General features: G+C 42.4%; 1 protein-coding gene across 1 annotated transcript; it reads right to left on the minus strand.

Moving 5' to 3' along the window:
• Positions 1-2,303: 2,303 nt before the first annotated feature.
• Positions 2,304-15,896, minus strand: LOC311056654 (uncharacterized protein). The gene is made up of 10 exons (XM_084073445.1): positions 15,828-15,896; positions 14,717-14,785; positions 10,493-11,281; positions 9,414-10,109; positions 6,435-6,562; positions 5,866-5,935; positions 5,607-5,679; positions 5,228-5,302; positions 4,904-5,057; positions 2,304-2,843 (listed from the first exon to the last, which is right to left on the minus strand). Exons 2-9 carry the CDS (start codon positions 14,755-14,757, stop codon positions 4,917-4,919), a joined length of 2,013 nt encoding a protein of 670 aa, XP_083929571.1. The 5' UTR covers positions 14,758-14,785; positions 15,828-15,896; the 3' UTR covers positions 2,304-2,843; positions 4,904-4,916.
• Between the last annotated feature and the right edge of the window lie 2,036 nt (positions 15,897-17,932).

A 17,932-nucleotide genomic window follows, 5' to 3' on the forward strand; every position in this document is an offset into this window, starting at 1 on the left:
GAACAACAAGCACAGCCTAAATCTTTACTGTAACATCAGAATAAACATGAATGGGCAATAGGTTTAGCCTACTAAATAAAATCTGTGATAATAAACTTTAATAACACTTTGATATCGATCATGTCACAGACAGTTAGTATCTTGGAGATGACTATTGGTGCTTTCAGAAGAAATGTAGACACAAGAATATTTTGAGAAAGAATCCTTCGGCATTGTGGAAGATCAATCTAATACATTCATGAAAGTAATATCACTTTATTGTAACGTAGGGCTACTTCATGAAGGTAAATTAAAACGTATCATTCAGAATTGACATGTGAGTCAGGATTGCACACAATTCACATTACACACATTCAAAAACGATATCCTTAGAAAGTTATGTCTTGAAATTAGTGTAATTAGTGGTTTCAAAGTGTCCTCCCGCTGATCTAAGTCCCGAGGACAGTATGCAGTGATAAATTCACAATACAAATGTTTAAAAAAAAGCTGACTGCCTAAAGCATTACATAGGGATACTGACTGGACATTTACAAGTTAAATGGCTTATAAATTAGGCTTCAATGTTGATTTATATACACGGAGCACACAGCACAGCACAAGGGCTCATAATATCTGAAGTGAACTTTGTTCTAGGACAGACAGCAGTGGGCTATTCAAAGCATGCTGGTATTTCAAAGTATGTTGCTATAGGCTTACAGGGACTGAAGGCAGTGTGTTAAGTACTATAATCATACAGTCAAATCTGCAGTGTTTTATTTTCCCATTTGTAACTCTGAGTGTGTACAAATGGAACCACATTTGAGCACTCTGAGTTAAATTAACATTCTATTTTTTCACTAACACGTTTAGTCACAAGGACAGGTCATTCAAGCATGTTTCACTACATAATCAAGCAACAACACACACGGCATATAACTCTGGCATAAAAAAAAAGAAAACGCACGAAGATTACGCACAGAACGCGCGTAAAAAGGATGCGCATAGACAGCTTTGGAAGACTATATCATATAGATGTATTTGAGATAAAATATCCATCCAAGGCTAAGACAGCCAGACTGAGTGTTAACTACAAGCATTAGTAAATTAGTGAACGCGCGGGCTCAAGGGCAGCGCCATTCACACAATGGTTAATGATTCGCTACTGTGTATACATAACATACACTCACCTTGTATTGGCAGCAGCGTTACTCGCAGAAACACAGCAGACCACATGCGCCGTAACCCGACACCGTCCACCCGAAATGCCATTGTAGCCGTGGACCCGTGGTGAGGTATTGTCAAGGCTAAGTTTAGCACAGGACGACAGCAGATCTGTCACTCAGTGTCCCTCACAAATATGCCTGGTAGGGGACTCTCCCTGCATGTGTCAGACAGTGTCACCCAACTGGAGCAAATCAATATTCACAACAAGACAGACTGAGTGAGGGGCAAGACATAGGTTGATGCAGAGCCATATAGACCAATTATTTGTTTACCAACATTGAGACTGGATGCACAGGTGATTGTTTCATGCAATCAATTCTCAACCTGTTGTTTTGGGGTGCGCTGGTTTCAGCACACCCCAACCCCCTCTTGTGTGTTGGCTAGTAGTGAGGCGCGTCCTAGCGAGACCTGATAGAATGGGTTTCATTGCGCGCATACTGGTTGCACGCATACTGGTTCTTATCAGCGTGACGTCGTCTGTTAAGGGGTCTATAAGCAAGGCTCTGGGTTGATGGAATTTAAACCGACTGGCACAAAATAGCAAGAATACATTTAATGGCTGCTTTCATATGGGGAAATAAAATATTCCCTGTATTCATTAAATTCAATTAAAATGTCTTTATAAATATGCATAGAACTAATATCTCTCTATATCCCAGATTGAAAAAAATCATAATCTGCCATTCATTTCAAGAAAGGTGGTCACTTTCAAGCAAGGTGTGTGGATTCCACTTCATTGGAGGAGCTTATAGTGCTTGAGAACCCTGTGTTCATAATGGACACTCATCATATTCATGAGTCATGAATATGACATCAGGTCATCATATTGACATTATGACCAGTCACAGTTGGTCCATTGAATGGTTCAGGTGTGACTGTACACTAGTCATAACGGATAGCAAAAGGGCTATTCACACTTAACTGTATCATTCACCATTGAATTTATTATTTCATCATTCATTTTATTTATTGTTTTACTATATTTATATTATCATATTTATTCTATATTTATTGTTATAGTGCTCGGTGTGAACAGCCCTTGACACTGGCCATCATAATGGACAGCATCTAGTTGTGAAAAAACAAATAGTACAACAGTATAAAGTTCGGACATTTATTTGAAACCCCATACATTTACAATGAACATGTGATTAATACATGTGATATACATAAGCAATGTTGTGGGTGAGTTATTTGCAGCAGCAAGAGAATGAAAACTTTTTAACACCCTTGAATCAAAAGCACGTTAGTCATCTACCCTCGTGGAAAACACATTTACATTTTTAGAGTAAACTTAACTCAACCCCTAAACTTGAACAAAAGTTAAAATAAAAAGCAGTTAAACAAAATTATCGCTAACATTTCCATAAGCATACCATTGGGAATCCAAAGCTACGTCTGGTAGAAAGCACAAGGGACTACAGAGGGCTTGCTCTGCATACAAACATTCTAAATCTAAGTACTGAAGTACTTCCAGTCATTAAAAACGCCAGTCTAAATCAAAGTAGAGCAGTTACAGAAACAGTGCCCCCTGGAGTGCAGGTACAGGTTTAAATACTAGCGCATGGAGAGGTTTTGTGCAGTCCATATGGGCAGTGAAGGCCTTGGAGTGATATCCCACCTCGTCCAGACCCAGGTACCTGCACGAGGAAAATGAATAAAATAAGAGTATCACGGTGCTTGTTGTAGATCTATTATTTTTGTGACGCAACGTCCTGTATACATTAGGCAAGTGGTTCCGAAACTTTTAGCTCAAGACCCAGAAGAGAAATTAGACATTTGTCCGGGACCCACGTTAGTGAAAATAGCAGATCTGCAAGCGCACAGCGCGTCGCTTCACACCGTGTTGTGAGCTTGTATTTGATCTGCTATTTTCACCACTTCTTAAATGTTTTTATTTTTTATATTTATGGAAATGCATTTGATTTTTTGATTTCATTCATGAAATACTTTAGAAAAATATTAGAATTGTTTTTAATTGAAAAAAGGGAACATTTATTCACGACCCATTAAAAAATGTTTAATTACATTTTTTTCCCAGGGATTTAAGGCTAACTCACCTTAACTCTAACTCAAATGAACCCTAACTCTGACCCAAATGGAATCCGCTACGGGTCCATTTGGTTCCATTTGTACACTCTTATTTAGAGTTAAATTTAAACTGCGTTAAGGATTTTACAGCGTAGAGTAGCATGTTAGAAACCGAACAGGTGGATGTACTGTACGGGGTGGGTGGAGGTCTATATGTTACAGTTTATGCCAGACATAAAACTCCCGTCTGGATGGCACCGCTATTACAGGCCATATGCCAACATGGGTAATATTACCTCTGAACTGCACATCAGTTAGGAGTAAATCCACAAGTCCCAAAAGGTTATATTAACACAGTTGTCAATGAAAGGTAGAAATATATAGTATATTACAATGCAACATATTGTCATCTACTGACACGTTTTATAGCCTTCATCCAACCTATATATGCTCTTATGAGCATGGAGTGCCGCTATTCACACTTTGTGTATCTTTATACTTAACCCATTTAAACCGGGAACACATCTGTGGAACCACAACACCATTATTTTATACTTTGGCTATTTTTGAGAAATTGTGAACATTTTTAAATATACCTATTTTTTAAAGCAAATATTTTGAACTCAAATCTTTGCTTCTGGGGGTCCCTGGAACTAAATATTTTCAGATGTGGGGGGGGGGTCGTAGGCCAAATACATATAATTGTGGAGGTCCTTGACATGAAAAAGTTTGAGAACCACTGATATAGAAACTTAAGTTTATCAGAAAACTATTAGGATTTAGAAGACATTTGTAGAATCCCCAGAAGCAAATATTTGAGTTACAAATGTTAGCTTTTAATATATATTTATATATTCAAAGATTTTCCAAAAAAAAATCAAGATCATTTTGCATCTCTGTCAAAATGACAGAGATACATTCCCAGATTGAATGGGTTAAGTTGTTTGTAGCCGAGCACCCACCTGCTGCACATCCAGATATTGTCTACCTATCGGTATTAACTCATTTTCTGCCAATCACGCATATATGCGTTCTATTGAATCCATCACTTGCCTGCCAATAACGCATAAATGCGTTGTTGTTTTTTTTAACTTTTTTTTATTTTTATTTGACCCAAAGGAGATATGATTTTTCGAAGATCTAGACTCCCATCCATTTCCTTGTTAACTTAAAAATTCTGTATCTCGGCTCCGGAGTACTTTTTTAATTTCAATGAAAAATCTCTGGCAGACAACTGCAAAAAATCAGAAAAAAATTCAGGCAGGTTAAGTGTTAAGCGGACAGGTTTGTTTAAGCTGTTCACCGGCCAGGTGTATAGGATGCCCTCGCACCGTAAGTGTCATACACTACCTCTGGCATACACTTTAGACTCCCAAAGATCAGGACCTGGCCCCTACACACACACACACACACACGTAAAGCGTCCTTGAGTACTTAGAATAGCGCTATATAAATTACAAATGCTAAATTGCTAAATACAAATACTCATTTATTCCCTCAGCCATGAACCTGTTCAACTCACATTCAAGACAGGGGCCATGACCTCTGAGGAAGGAACGTTACGTACGGTTTGAAGTATGTCTATGTTGTTCGTGTATATCGTTTGTATGTCGTAAGTTAACCAATCACGCTTACTGGATTCAGCCAACATATAGGAATTGACGGCTACCTTAGCGGAGCCTTCACCAGCGTTGGTTGGGCCCTCGATTGTACGGCGCACGTTGTCGCGCTTGTTGTATCGTGCGGTATTTGGACATGATGCTCTGGCTTTTCCTGAACACTGGTTTCGTTTGTTGGGGGAAGGGGCGTGGCACAAAGCTCTCCTGCAGAACAGACAGATCAAACCAAAGCAATTACATTAATTGTGGAATCTAAAATAAAACATAACATAATAGTGCAGCAGCCATAATGGGTAAATAATTAGCAATTCAATGACGCTATTCATTTTCTCTCAGCTTCAACGGATATATCGGGTTCAGAAGGTGTCCATTACCATGAGCGGTTTCCTAAAGTTTCCAAGTGGTACCGGGGCGGGCCTTCTTGGACCACTGGGGTTGAACTTCATTCGCTGTCAAACAGAAGAGAGCGATATTATCTACAGGCAGATAAGGCTCTGATCCTTGTACTCTGGATCGTAGGTTGCCATGCTGTAATGTGCCTCGTCCACGACTAGAAGTTTACACTAGGAATGTACTTGTGATCACTATGGATGAGTACATGTGTGTATGTATGCGAAACTTGACAGGGAGCCATACTGCTGAAGGCACGGGAGAACTTGATCAACAAGCCAAGCAAGAGCAGTAGCAAATACATGTCCTCAATAACATGAAAGCCCAACTTCTGTAAACCCGGGTTTGTAACAGGTCTCTTACCGGATTGTGTCCAGGTCCCGGCCTCTTGAAGGGCCTCCCTGGTCTGTGAATCTCATGTAATGCATTCATTGGCCTGCAAGATAGGAAGTGAACATCAGGGGAAAAAAGAACATTTAGTTAAGTCTGTGCTCATCTGTCTGTTTCTTTAAAGAAACAAGAGGTACAGTTCACTATTTGCTGAGACAGATTAGTGAGTTTAATGTAAGAACCATCGTTGGATACATTTAAATTGAAGGCAGCCCGAAATGATTAGACGTACCGTGAGGACTTCATGTCAACATATCGCCCTCTATGGTCACTGTAGGGCGCGTCTGGGTTCGGATTTCGTTCTGAAAATGAAGAAACAAAGCCCCGTAATTTAGAGAAAATATTGTACTTTTACTCCACTACAATGATATTACTTACTAGTTTATTTGTAGATTTTGATTATTATTACAAAACACACCAACCACTTGAGCCCCATTTAAATTTCAGCCATTTGAAAATAGCAGATCTACAAGCTCACAATGCATCGCATTGCGAGCTTGTAGATCGGCTATTACGTTTCTTTTTAATACATTTTGAACTTGTGAAATGGGACATCCTGCACAATGAGTACTTTTACTTTTCGTACTTCTAAGTATATTTTGATGCCGATGCTATTGTACTTTTACTCAAGTACATCTTGAATACAGGACTTCTGCTTGTAACAAGAGTATGTCGACATTGCAGCATTGATACTTTTACTTAAGTAAAACATGCGAGTACTTCTTCCATCGCTGTACACAACACATATAAGGAGAAACGGTGACATTTGTTCCCCTGCACATGAGTAGTATTTACACATACCAGTTTTAAACTTATTTCTCTCCTTTGGCGGCGACGAGCGCCCCTGTGAAGAGCTGGAGCTCGGACCCGCTTGCCAGTGCGACACCACCACCAGGTCAGAGCTCAGGTGTTTGTCTATGGGAGAGGAGCTGAGGAGAGACACGGCATAGGTCAAAATGTGTTCATTATATGCATTATGAGCACTTCAGTCGACACTTTTATCATCTGGTCTTTCTTTAACTGTTGTAGCGTGTTTTCATATGCCCCACTAAAACAATTATGTCACCATTAAGGACCACAATTTAAGAACTTCAACCTGTTAATACCTCATGAGAGGCTGTAGTGTTAGTAAAACGGGAACAGGAACAGAAACAGATCTAGACGTATCATAAACCTATCTTGGAATCATTGTAATTCAATGTCCACGTCCTACTGAATACACAGTAATTTAAACAGGTAGTATAATGAGGTAATTCTGAATAGGCTGAGCATCACACCATGGGTACTTACAAAAAAAAGAAGCAATGGTAAGTCCATGCTTCTTTATTCCTCTTACACATTGTAAACCGAATCTCAACCTGCACTCTACTTTATTTAGAGGTTGGTACGTCGCAGAAGGGATCTTGAGGAGTGCCATTAAGTGGTTTGTTCTAGGTAGGACATAGCGGCAAATCTTCGATCATTGGTGAACTTCTGTAGAAAACCTTGACAACGCAGTCTCGCAGGACAGATTTCGTTTTCGCAAATATTCTTCTTTTGGACGTCATATCGGTCGCTCACATCCAGATTATTATGATCCCTCCATTGTGAGCTTTGAGAAGAGAGAGGATTTGGGGGACATCTAAGCATATATTTGTCGCTTTAAAGTGGCAGCTTGGGCCAGCCCACTTCTGAAATATGCAAACTCGCCTCTCATCTATGGTCACTCACACAGTCAGGGGACTGTTAAATATGGGTGTGGCCTTAAGGACGTGCTTCTTCTATGATTTGACCCGATGCCAGTTTCTCGGTCAATATCTCCTTGTAGGGCGGCGCTTACTTCCTGCATCAATGTAGCAATGTTGGGCAGGCATGTCACCCAGAGGCAGTATCAGCTTCTCCAATCAGAAATGTCAATAAGCCTGTGGTAGACTCGTAGTAACTGTCGTCGCTCATTTGTTTCACAAGAGCCACTTCAGGCATCGGCTGGTCGGGTCCAAGATAGCACCTTGTAAATTAAGCAGGCACTCATGGTGCACGCATTTTGACGTTCAAGGCATGCCGCATTGCCAGCTTCAACTTCACTGTGTAATTATGCGAGTCAAAACGTGTTTGATACACGCGCACGTCCAATTTTCAGCCAAGTTTATGACCTGCCAGTTTGCTCACCGTGGACTTGTAGCTTCTTTTTTTTCACTGCCTTGACCTTTTCCAAATTAAACACTGACTGGGGTCTGAGATAAGTGGGATTTCATAACAAGGATCGCCTGCTTAGTTATGCATTATACACCACTCAAGCACAATGATGCAATTTTTGCCTTTCTTCTTGGTATATATTCAATGAGGGTGGGGTGAAGGGATACCATTTCATTGAGTTGACAGCAGATGCGTGTGTCACGGACTCAACATGCCGCTAGCTGTGAGATGGTTACATACCAGTAGAAAAAGGTGACGGAATATCGCACAGGTCCTCATCACATAGCAGTCTTGCACTGTAGCCACTTGCTGTCTTGATATTTTCCTCTTCAACTTCCAGTTCAACTGGTCATCACATAGCAGTCTTGCGCTGTAGCCACTTGCCGTCTTGGGATTGTCCTCTTCAACTTCCTGTTCATAGGTCAACTCCCAATCTTTTCCATGTATATGTAGCCATGGTTGTGGTTTCCTCCATCTTTACCTTCACTTCACTCTTCAGGTTTGTTAACTCCGCGTTCCAGTGCATTCTTCTACGGTCCTCTCTTTTGGCATAAAAAGGCTAATTTGAAATGATAATATAAGTATATTTCTATTTTCAATGGATGCTGATGCAGTTCATTTGAACCTTATTAACATATTGGCCAGTAGTGTTCTGAAAGCTCCAAACATTTGTCTTCTTTTTCTGTTACAATAGTTAATTGCATCATCTCGAGTATACTCAAAGTAAAGGTGAAAGTATTAAGTCAATCTATAGGAATTACATGGGCAGGTTAGGTTATGCCAATTGGTAAATCAACTTTGTCAATGCATCACTACTTTAGCCTATACTGCAGTGTTGATTGGAGGGTCGATCTTCAGCGGAATTACATCTCTGTGGGACAATGAGAGTCGATCCAAGCACAGCTGCTGGTCCAGGATGGTTGGCCTCTGAATGCAACAAGTGCATGTGGGGCACACATTTTGACATCACAGACTTCTTCAGTGCCGGATCACTCCGTGGTTGGTATACTACTTCCACTGTCCTTTTCTTTTGCATATTCTTCATATCCAATACTGGCGAATCCATTTCCAATGCTCTTCACTCCTGCTCTTCACTCCATTTGCCATGTGTTTGAGTTGATTTAGAGTTGGTGCAGTCCTCTTCACGCCCGTCATTTGCATCATGTCACGTGACACGACAGTAGATTAGGCTATGAGAAGTAGGAGCTTCATACTACTTTTTTTTTTAACATTTTGTTTCATCATCTTGAACAGCGAATCGTGTCTGAATGTCCATTCTCCAATAAACAGAGACTCCTTGTGCAACAAAAACCTTCTCCCGCAAGCAGTGGTGTGCATAGCCGTTTTTAGACATGGCAAAATTATACTGCTGTATATGGTTAACTTGTTTAAGCACCCTTGACACGGCGAAAACGTGAAAAACTTCATAGGAAGGCATTTCATTTTTGGAACCTCTGTCGCATCAACTGAACCACATCTCTACCGCTCATCACGATCTCTCCGTTTCTCCACAGTCGGCACACCCCCTTCACATTTAGAGAAATCTTTGCATCTTGATTTTCCTAATCACCTTCACAGTGTGGAGGAGAGGGAATAATACCGTACCTGCGTGCACTCACGGACCGCCGAGACTCCACCTGTTCTGTGGCGGTATCGGAATCTCTCGAAGACTCGTTTGTGTCGGGGTTGGGCGGCGGCGACGACTGCCGTGTCGGCTGGGGCCTCCTCGGCTCCGTCTTCACCACGGGGGCGGCGTTTGTCTGGAAGCGTTTCTTCCGGAGAGCGAGGAGGGAACTCGGGGTTCCCTTTGGCGCCGCAGACCCCGCTGCTAGCTGAGGCCTGGGTCTGAAGGGCGGCGGCGGCGGCGCCCTGAGCCTCAAAATGGACTCCGCTCTTAATTGCCTGCCTTTCATTATGCGACTCTTATCCCGGAGAGACAAGGGCCTGCCACCGAACGGCCTGGGAATGCTGAAGAGAGAGGGTGCCTCTCTCCTGGGGTGTTTCGGAGGCCCGTGCTCCAGCAGAGGGGGCGGGGGGAAGGGCATGTTGCCGTCGGGCATCCTCCTCTTGCGCGACACGTCTCCGTGCCGCTCCTGGGGGCCGCCGTGGTGGTAGGATGAGGAGGAGGAAGATGACGGGGGGCCTCCTTTCCACGGGGGGGGTCTATACGGCGGGGGGTTAGAGTGGCTTTCGGGCGCCCTGTCGGCGCTGTGGGGTCTGCCGCCTTCCCTCGCCATGCCCCCGCCGCGCCCGCGCCCACGCCCGCCATGCTGCTTCCTGGCATCCTGCACGGCAGGCCACCTGCATAGCCATCAACAACAACAAAAAAAGCATTACAATGGCAGATCCACGAGTGTGAGATGGGGAAAGGGAACTTTTAAGCTTTTTTTTATATCATCTTTTATGCTGTGCCCCCTTCACCATAAAGCCAAGATAGCATCAAACAGGTGGGAGAGGTAAAACTTTCACATTACAGTGGTAACACTCTTCTCATTGGCAGCAGGTGTAAATACACAATTTTAGCATCAGAGGCCCCTTTTAACACCCTCTCAATAACTACGACTTGGTGCAGGATTAAGAGGTAAAGATTATGACCCTTTTCACTGGCAGGGCTGGACCGCCTTCTGGCCCCTTGCCTTAAATAAGCCTTTTACCCAGCCGGCATTGCGGCTTCATTCTTGTACCTCTCTGGATATGAGCCTCTCCCATGGGGCTCCCTGGGCTTCCTCTGTGAGCCAGAGGGCCCACCATGCTCTCCATTGTGCTGGTGAGAGAACGCTCCTCCGGCCGCGTTCCAGGGCTTGTTGTTGTTGTTGCCGTGAGGCGAGTGCTCGTACGGCCGCTCCCTGGGACTCTGGTGGCCCCGCGGGTCGCGGCCCCGTTGCTCCTTCTGGGGGAACGCCGGTGGCCTTTTGGGGGTCCTGAAAGAGCCGTGGGGGGACGGCGGCGGGGAACCGTGCTGCCTGTCGGCCGGGTGGCCTTGGTAGTGGCGCGGGGAGGGGCGGTGAGATGAGGAAGGGGGCCCGGGAAAAGGCGGCCGCCTGTGGCCTGCAGGGGATCCATGGACAGGGCTGCGGGAGGACGAGCGATGTGGGACGTGAGGGGAGCGGTTGGGCCTGGACGGGGAAGGCCCGCTGTGACTGGATGGGGAGGGCCTGTTGTGACTGGATGGGGAGGGCCTGCTGTGACTGGAAGGGGAGGGCCTGCCGTGGCGAGGGTCCATTTGGGAAGGGTGCGCTTGAAAGGAATTCTGGTTCTGGGACTTCCAGTGATTAAAAGGTGGCTCCCTTCGTTCTCCCATCAGTGGGGCCCTCTTGGAGAACGGCGGGCGTCCCCTGCCTCCTCTGCCTCCTCTGGACTCCCTCCAGCTGGGGGGGCCGGACGCTGTGTAGTCCTGGTCATTTCGACGACCTTTGGAGTGGGGCGCGTAGTGCACTTCAGATGACATGTTGCTGTGACCATCGGCGAAGGGCCTGCAGAGGAGCAAACACATACAGGAGGTCATTGCAATTACATGCGTACATTTTAAATTCCATGATTTCACTTTCCACCACAGAGTTCAAGCTAATAAAATATCAGCTAAAAAAGCGAATAAAAATATATCACCTGAAAGTAGATTGTGATGAACTGAACTCTCAAGAGTGCTTCCCATGTTTCCCTTACAATTGCTAACACCACCCACTAGGTCAACTAAATCCTCTTCCGATTTCTTTTGATGCCAACATTAAAGCCAAAGACTGGCTGCCAACCATTAATTTGCATGCCGAACTACAAGCTCACATGTTGCGCTACAGAAAACATCTGGCATAATAGTTAGTGTGGGTCAATGCACAGGACAACTTCATTACTTGACTTGTTCCACGTTTCATTTGTTTACACCGGAAAGTTGTAATGTAAAGTGAATTAAAATGATGGCACCAATATCAATTTCACAGCACTTAAATAGAGGGACAACAAAACCTTTTCCCCCCTCCATACTGGCAACCATTAATTTCATTACTGAATAATAGCCTCTGCCAAGAAATAACTTGACTGTGCTTGAAACTGGGCTAACAAGTTTAGGAGGAGTTGGCTCCTATCGGTAAGCTAACAAAGCCCAGCGAAACATGGCATGCTCAGAAATAAGGACCAGTCTTGAATGAACTTTACTAAGACTGGCAGAAAGAAGGTACCTACTCAACATCAGCTAATAATCCAAGAACACAGTCATTACCCACACTACGACTTCAGAATATGGTGATAAGTCCCAGGCCCACGTAGACACAGGACCAAAACATGCAAAGACACCTCTTCAAAGCCACCCCTGTGAAAATGTTTGAAGTAAAATGACTACAATCTTCTGCTTTTCCTCTGTCACCCACCCAACCCCTGCTCTGATGTTCCCCATTGCGACAGCCCATTACCCCTGGACAAGAACCATGAACACACAGCACCAGCATCGTGGCAGTGAAAGGCATGAACCCTCCCCACAGATACACTCTCAACCGGAGGGAGGTCCCTCCTTTAGCCAGACAATCTTCTGGATTTCACGGATAGGATGGAAGAACTCATTTAGTTAGGACTGGCATCAAACGTAACTCCCGTTCCTCCTCTGTCCTACCTTGCCCAGAATATCCTCACAATGCCCAAAACAGCCTAACACCAAAATTTCCACCCCTCCATCCATGTCATTCCTTGGCAACTCCCTAGAATCCACCATGTTTTCAGGGTTCCTGCTGCAGTAATATTCTCTACAATATGCAGGCTCCTTATCACCACCAAGAGATAATATTTCAGTGCCTGTATGTAACCCACCCTCCCATTCTTGTTGTGACTAACGAAAGGCAGGGTGCATTCAACTTCAAAATTCCCTGTCAGCCACCATCTATTTTAGACCCAGTTAAAACTATAAACCTAGCTCTGGTCAATGTTATATCTCTAACAAACAAATTATTGTATTTAGTTACAGTTGCTAGATTTTATTCACTTCCCTATAGAATTTGTTGACCAGAGTCCCATGGCAGTCACTATGCCCCTCCCCTTTTCCCTCAAGCTATTTTTGGTGAAGAGATTTGGTGTTGAGTCTGCACCATCTCTCTTTGCCCAAAATAGCTGATCTACAAACTCACGACGCGTCATGTTGTGGTGCATTGTGAGCTTGTAGATCGGCCATTTTCGCTGAATGTTTGCCCCAGAATAGGGACGCTATACCTGGTAAGACACGGAGAGCATTGTGAAACACATTGATGCATGTCCACCAGACTACAGCCACTATCTGTGAGACAGAAAAAAAAAGCCCTGGGGTGGAATTGCCACTATCTACTCTACTAAGTTTAGCTGTGCAAAGGTTGAACTCATCCTCTAAATATCTTGCCCTTGTGCTCAAAGCTGAACCAGTCGTACTTATGATACTCAGACCTGCGAGGCACAGAATTGTCAGAGCTGACTGCTCTCTCATTTATCACCAAAGATGACAGAATAAGATTTAATGGAGATTTGAATATTCAGTGTTAACAGTGTGGACTCGGGCAATAGATTTCATTAATCTACAGTCTAGACTACAGAACTTATTCAACATATAACTGAAGACACACATTCACACAATTGTGGAGGATCTTCAGTGTTTGCTTTCTCTCTCTCCATCTAGTTACAATTTTGGTAAAGGTACCATCACCGTTTCTTACACGTACAATGCCAACAATGATGATTTGGTTGAAAAAGTATATCTGCCAGATTATCTTCCTAATTAAAATAGTAAAATCAACACAAAGTTGACTAAATGCAGAGCCAGGTTTTGTAATGTAAAACTATGAAGGGGAGGCCAATGCAGTGGAAAATCAAAGTAAACTGCGTGTCAATCCAGCTGTTTAAATAAAAATAGGATTTCAAAATAAGACCCCTGTTGAGGAATAAGTTACCCTGGTAAGAGCTGCTAAACGTTTGAAGGAAACATCTAAATACTGGCACTGACCCCAGTGGCGCTCCAGCCAGGATTGCTGCCAACACTGCAATGTTTTGATTAAGGCAGATGCATGCTGGGAGTGGGACTCTGTGACCTCAACTTCCAGAGCTCCATGGGTGTGATTTCGGTAGATCAGTGGTTCTCAAACTTTTTCATGTCAAGGACCCCCAAATGGACACTTATTAGCCCGCGGACGCCCATTTGAAAAGATAAGCCAGGGACTCCCCAAAAGAGAAGATTTTTACGGCTCTAGCAGTGATTCTCAACCATTTTAATTTTAAGGACCCCCAGTTTGACATGCATTAGGCTACGGACCCCCATTTAATGGCATTTCTATCTCTGGGACCCCAATTTATATTGTAAAATCAATGTTAACTTAACTCTCAGAGTTACAGACCCATAAGGGTCCATTTGGTTCCTATCCATCATTTAGCTGGGGACCCCCTGGAACCCCCTCAAGTACCCCTGGGGGTCCCCGGACCCCACTTTGAGAACCAATGCGGTAGATTACATAGCTGTGAATCTGATACAGTGTGGCCGAGGGGATTCAACTCTGTCCATCTATTCCAAACTTACACTAGTATTTTTAACCACTTGAAACCTATTCTGGGGGAGGACCTTCCATGGTTTACCTATGATCCTAGATTACTGAGGTACTAGTACACTGCCTCTATGCATTTGATGTATTATTACCTTGTGATTTACCTTGCTTATTGTAAATCGCTGCTAAATGCCTAAATTGCATTAACATACTCTACCGATTGGTAAAAATAACTTTGGTAGCTTCAAGTCAGTTAATACTTTGTGGACAATTGCACTGCGATGGATTCCTATTCAGGATACAGAATGAATCACGTTCTCACATTACATAAGAGACGTTTTACTATCCTGTATTCAAAACAAATTGCATTAAGGTGAAAATCATCCAATAAGTCCTTCAATTTAACACAAACCACAACTACATTACCTGGGCTTAAAGCGAGGGGGTCCAAAACGTGGCCGGACCATCTTTGGCAGCGAGTGAATTACCTAAGAACTAAAGAGACGCACTAATTAGTTACATCAAGATTCAATCAAAACAATAAATAATAGTGGTACACTCACTTATTTAAGACATCAACAACATTTAATGTAACTACCTTAAGCCTCAACCTCCGTTAATCATTTGGGTGCTAGTGCTACCTTTTTGATTAAAATCCTCAGTTACATTTTATCCATTTATAACTCTGTTACACAACACAGTTGAGTGCCAGAGACAAGAACACACTATGTATATTCAAACATAGCTGTATGACAACGTTACTGAACGGTACAATATAGTGAGTAACAGAAAACAAATACCCATATTTCATGTAAAAACAATCACGTATTTATGATCAGAATAATTTGACATTCTGACATGGCTTCAGAATCTTAAGGCCTGGTCAATTCACCCAAACCAGGCAACCATTTTCTCAATAACGGTTTTCAAACGTTGTGTACATACACAGTATGTAGTTTGTTTAGGCGAGATTTAACACCCATTTATCCTGCTTCTGTGGGGATTTGGGGGGGGGGGTGTTGAAGACAACACCCATGTTCGGTAGCAACAACAATAGCTAAATGACCAATGTACAGGTTTAACTTTAACACCACATAAATTTCGACATCCATTCGTCATGTGCTATCATCATGTCTGCAACTCTGCATGTGTGGAATAATTCGACATGATAACGCCTTAATAATGTAGCTATGTATGTTACATAACAAGCAACTCTGTGTCCTAAATCAAAGCATAACTTTCAGTTTCGTTTATTATCAGCTTAGCACTGCAGGGCGACGGCTATAGGAATGCAAGGCCGAGCTCGAGCTAGCGTACGTTAGCTTAGCATGTTGCTAAAGCCCAGCCAGTGAGCTACTTCACGCATTTTGTTTATAAATGTAAACAGTGAATATTACACCGTTCATATAGAAACGACACGGCGAATCACGAGCAACTCTTTTGTTTGTTTGTATGAATTGTTGTAAGAGATAAAAAAAACACATCGTGGTGAAACGTTAACAACAGAACTATGCGAGAGAGGAGATCAAACACTTACCAGCCAGACCGTCCTGTGAGATAAACCCTCATTCCGCACCACACCGATAGACAGCTGTGCCTCTTTCACTGGTCCCATAGCTCGGAGGGATGATCCGCGCTGCGATTGGCTAGTTGGTTGTGATGACAACGGTGGACTATACCCGGGCCCGGGACACAATCATTACATAACGCAAACAAAGTCATGTCAACATGATTATCTGTCCATTACTACTAGTACTAACTTTATTATATATTTCTGGGGTTTTACTTTAATTGCTTTTGAATGCGGTGGATTGTGTTCTGTTTTATGATGTCTTCAGTCTCGCATATAGTAGTGTATATCTGTCTGTCATTAAATGTCTTTATGAATTGAGTACAAAGTATTCAATCAATCAATCAATCAATCAATCAATCAATCAATCAATCAATCAATCACTCACAGGTAGTGATATAAGTATAACAGTGTATATGATCACAATATTAGCTATTAAGGCTAATATCGTTAAAGATAAATGCAGTAATAATTTCTCAAAATCTGTGCATATCCGAAATCACGTCACGTGCCAGCTTAATTTAAAGGCACTATATTATCAGGACTATGTGGTCTTCAATTCTAGTCCTACATTGCACTGATCAGATCAATGTTCACCGTAGCCATTTGAACTGTTTAACACTGTATTTTCTCCATTGTATGAAACAATTAAATGTGTAGTACTTTTCTGCGTACAGTTCAAATTAGAAATGAAGAAATGGCTTGTAATATAGTTTTTGTTACAACTTACAATTATAAGGTATTTCATATTGTATGTGTTATGTGTTTTTGTTGTAATTTTAAATGACAACAATTTGTCCACTAAACCTTTGTATAATATTGCCATCTGCTGGATATGTTAAAGGACGTTTCTCACATGAAGAGGACCTGTTCATTTTCATGGAATATTGGAAATGTAATGGCAATTTGTCAGGTTTTTCCTATGTCCTTTTCCCATTGCCATTAACACACAGGTAAAGGGATCCTAAATTGTAACTTTTTTTGTTTTTGTTTTGTTCCACATTGTTTGAATCTCCAGCATATACAATGATCTGTCTTTAATTGTTTACATTTATTGTTCAAAATCTCTGCCTGTTGTTACAATTAGGAGCCAGAGTATAGAACTATTTGTCCATTTGTCTGTCTTAATGTTAATTTAGGCTGTAATAGCAGCAAAGGAAGCAGTTATACATGTGATGGGGCTGTGCACACACAGGTAGGATAATGAAGCCAGATGTGCAGGCTGGGGAGGCATACCGTTTTTGGCTGTGGCGTTAACAGCCGTTACTAAACCAAAGTTTAGGACAGGTTACCTAACTGTGCGATCAATGTGATGTTCTACCACCTGGATGCAACCTGTATGACTGTGAGCAATAAATCAAATAAATAAAAGCAACGGTAAAATGTCTGGAGTCTGGACATTGTAATTATGCACTACATAGCTGATGCCTACTGAAAGCATGCGTCATTTAATTTCACATGCAGTTGTACATAGTGACTTATTGGAATGTGTATAGATAGTATAGTATGTATATAGTAGTAGTATAGATACATAATAATGAAGTTGAAGTTGGCTGTTTGTTTTTATGTCTGTTTTTAATCAATACGGGTCAAGAAAATGCATAGTATAAGATAACAGACTAGTTAAAAAGGCATAAATGGCATTCAAAGTGTTTTTAAGAGCATTAAGACACAAGCAAAAGAAACACATTATAAAAGAAGGTCCTCGGTTCAATCCTTGACTTCGTGTCGAAGTGTCCCTGAGTAAGACACGAAACCCTTGACTGGTCCCCTGTGCGCCCACTGACTGCTGGGTCAAGTGCAGTTGAAGTAATTTCCCATCAGTCATCATTTAGGCCCCCCCCCCTCCCCCATAATTATAAGATAATACAAAACAAGAATAAACAAAAAAAATATCAGATTAGAAAAGAATGCAAGAATTAAATTACAGTACAGCACAGGATATGAAAAAACTAAAAGAGAGCAGCTGTAGCAAATAGAAAAAAGTCTTCAGCTTTGTTTTCTGATTATGTGGTGCATAAAAACTCAATGCTACTTCTCCATGTTTACAGTTTTGACTTGGTTATACATCT

Source organism: Gymnoscopelus microlampas (genome assembly GCF_963454915.1).
Source record: "Gymnoscopelus microlampas genome assembly, chromosome: 12".
In the NCBI taxonomy this organism is placed as follows: domain Eukaryota; kingdom Metazoa; phylum Chordata; class Actinopteri; order Myctophiformes; family Myctophidae; genus Gymnoscopelus; species Gymnoscopelus microlampas.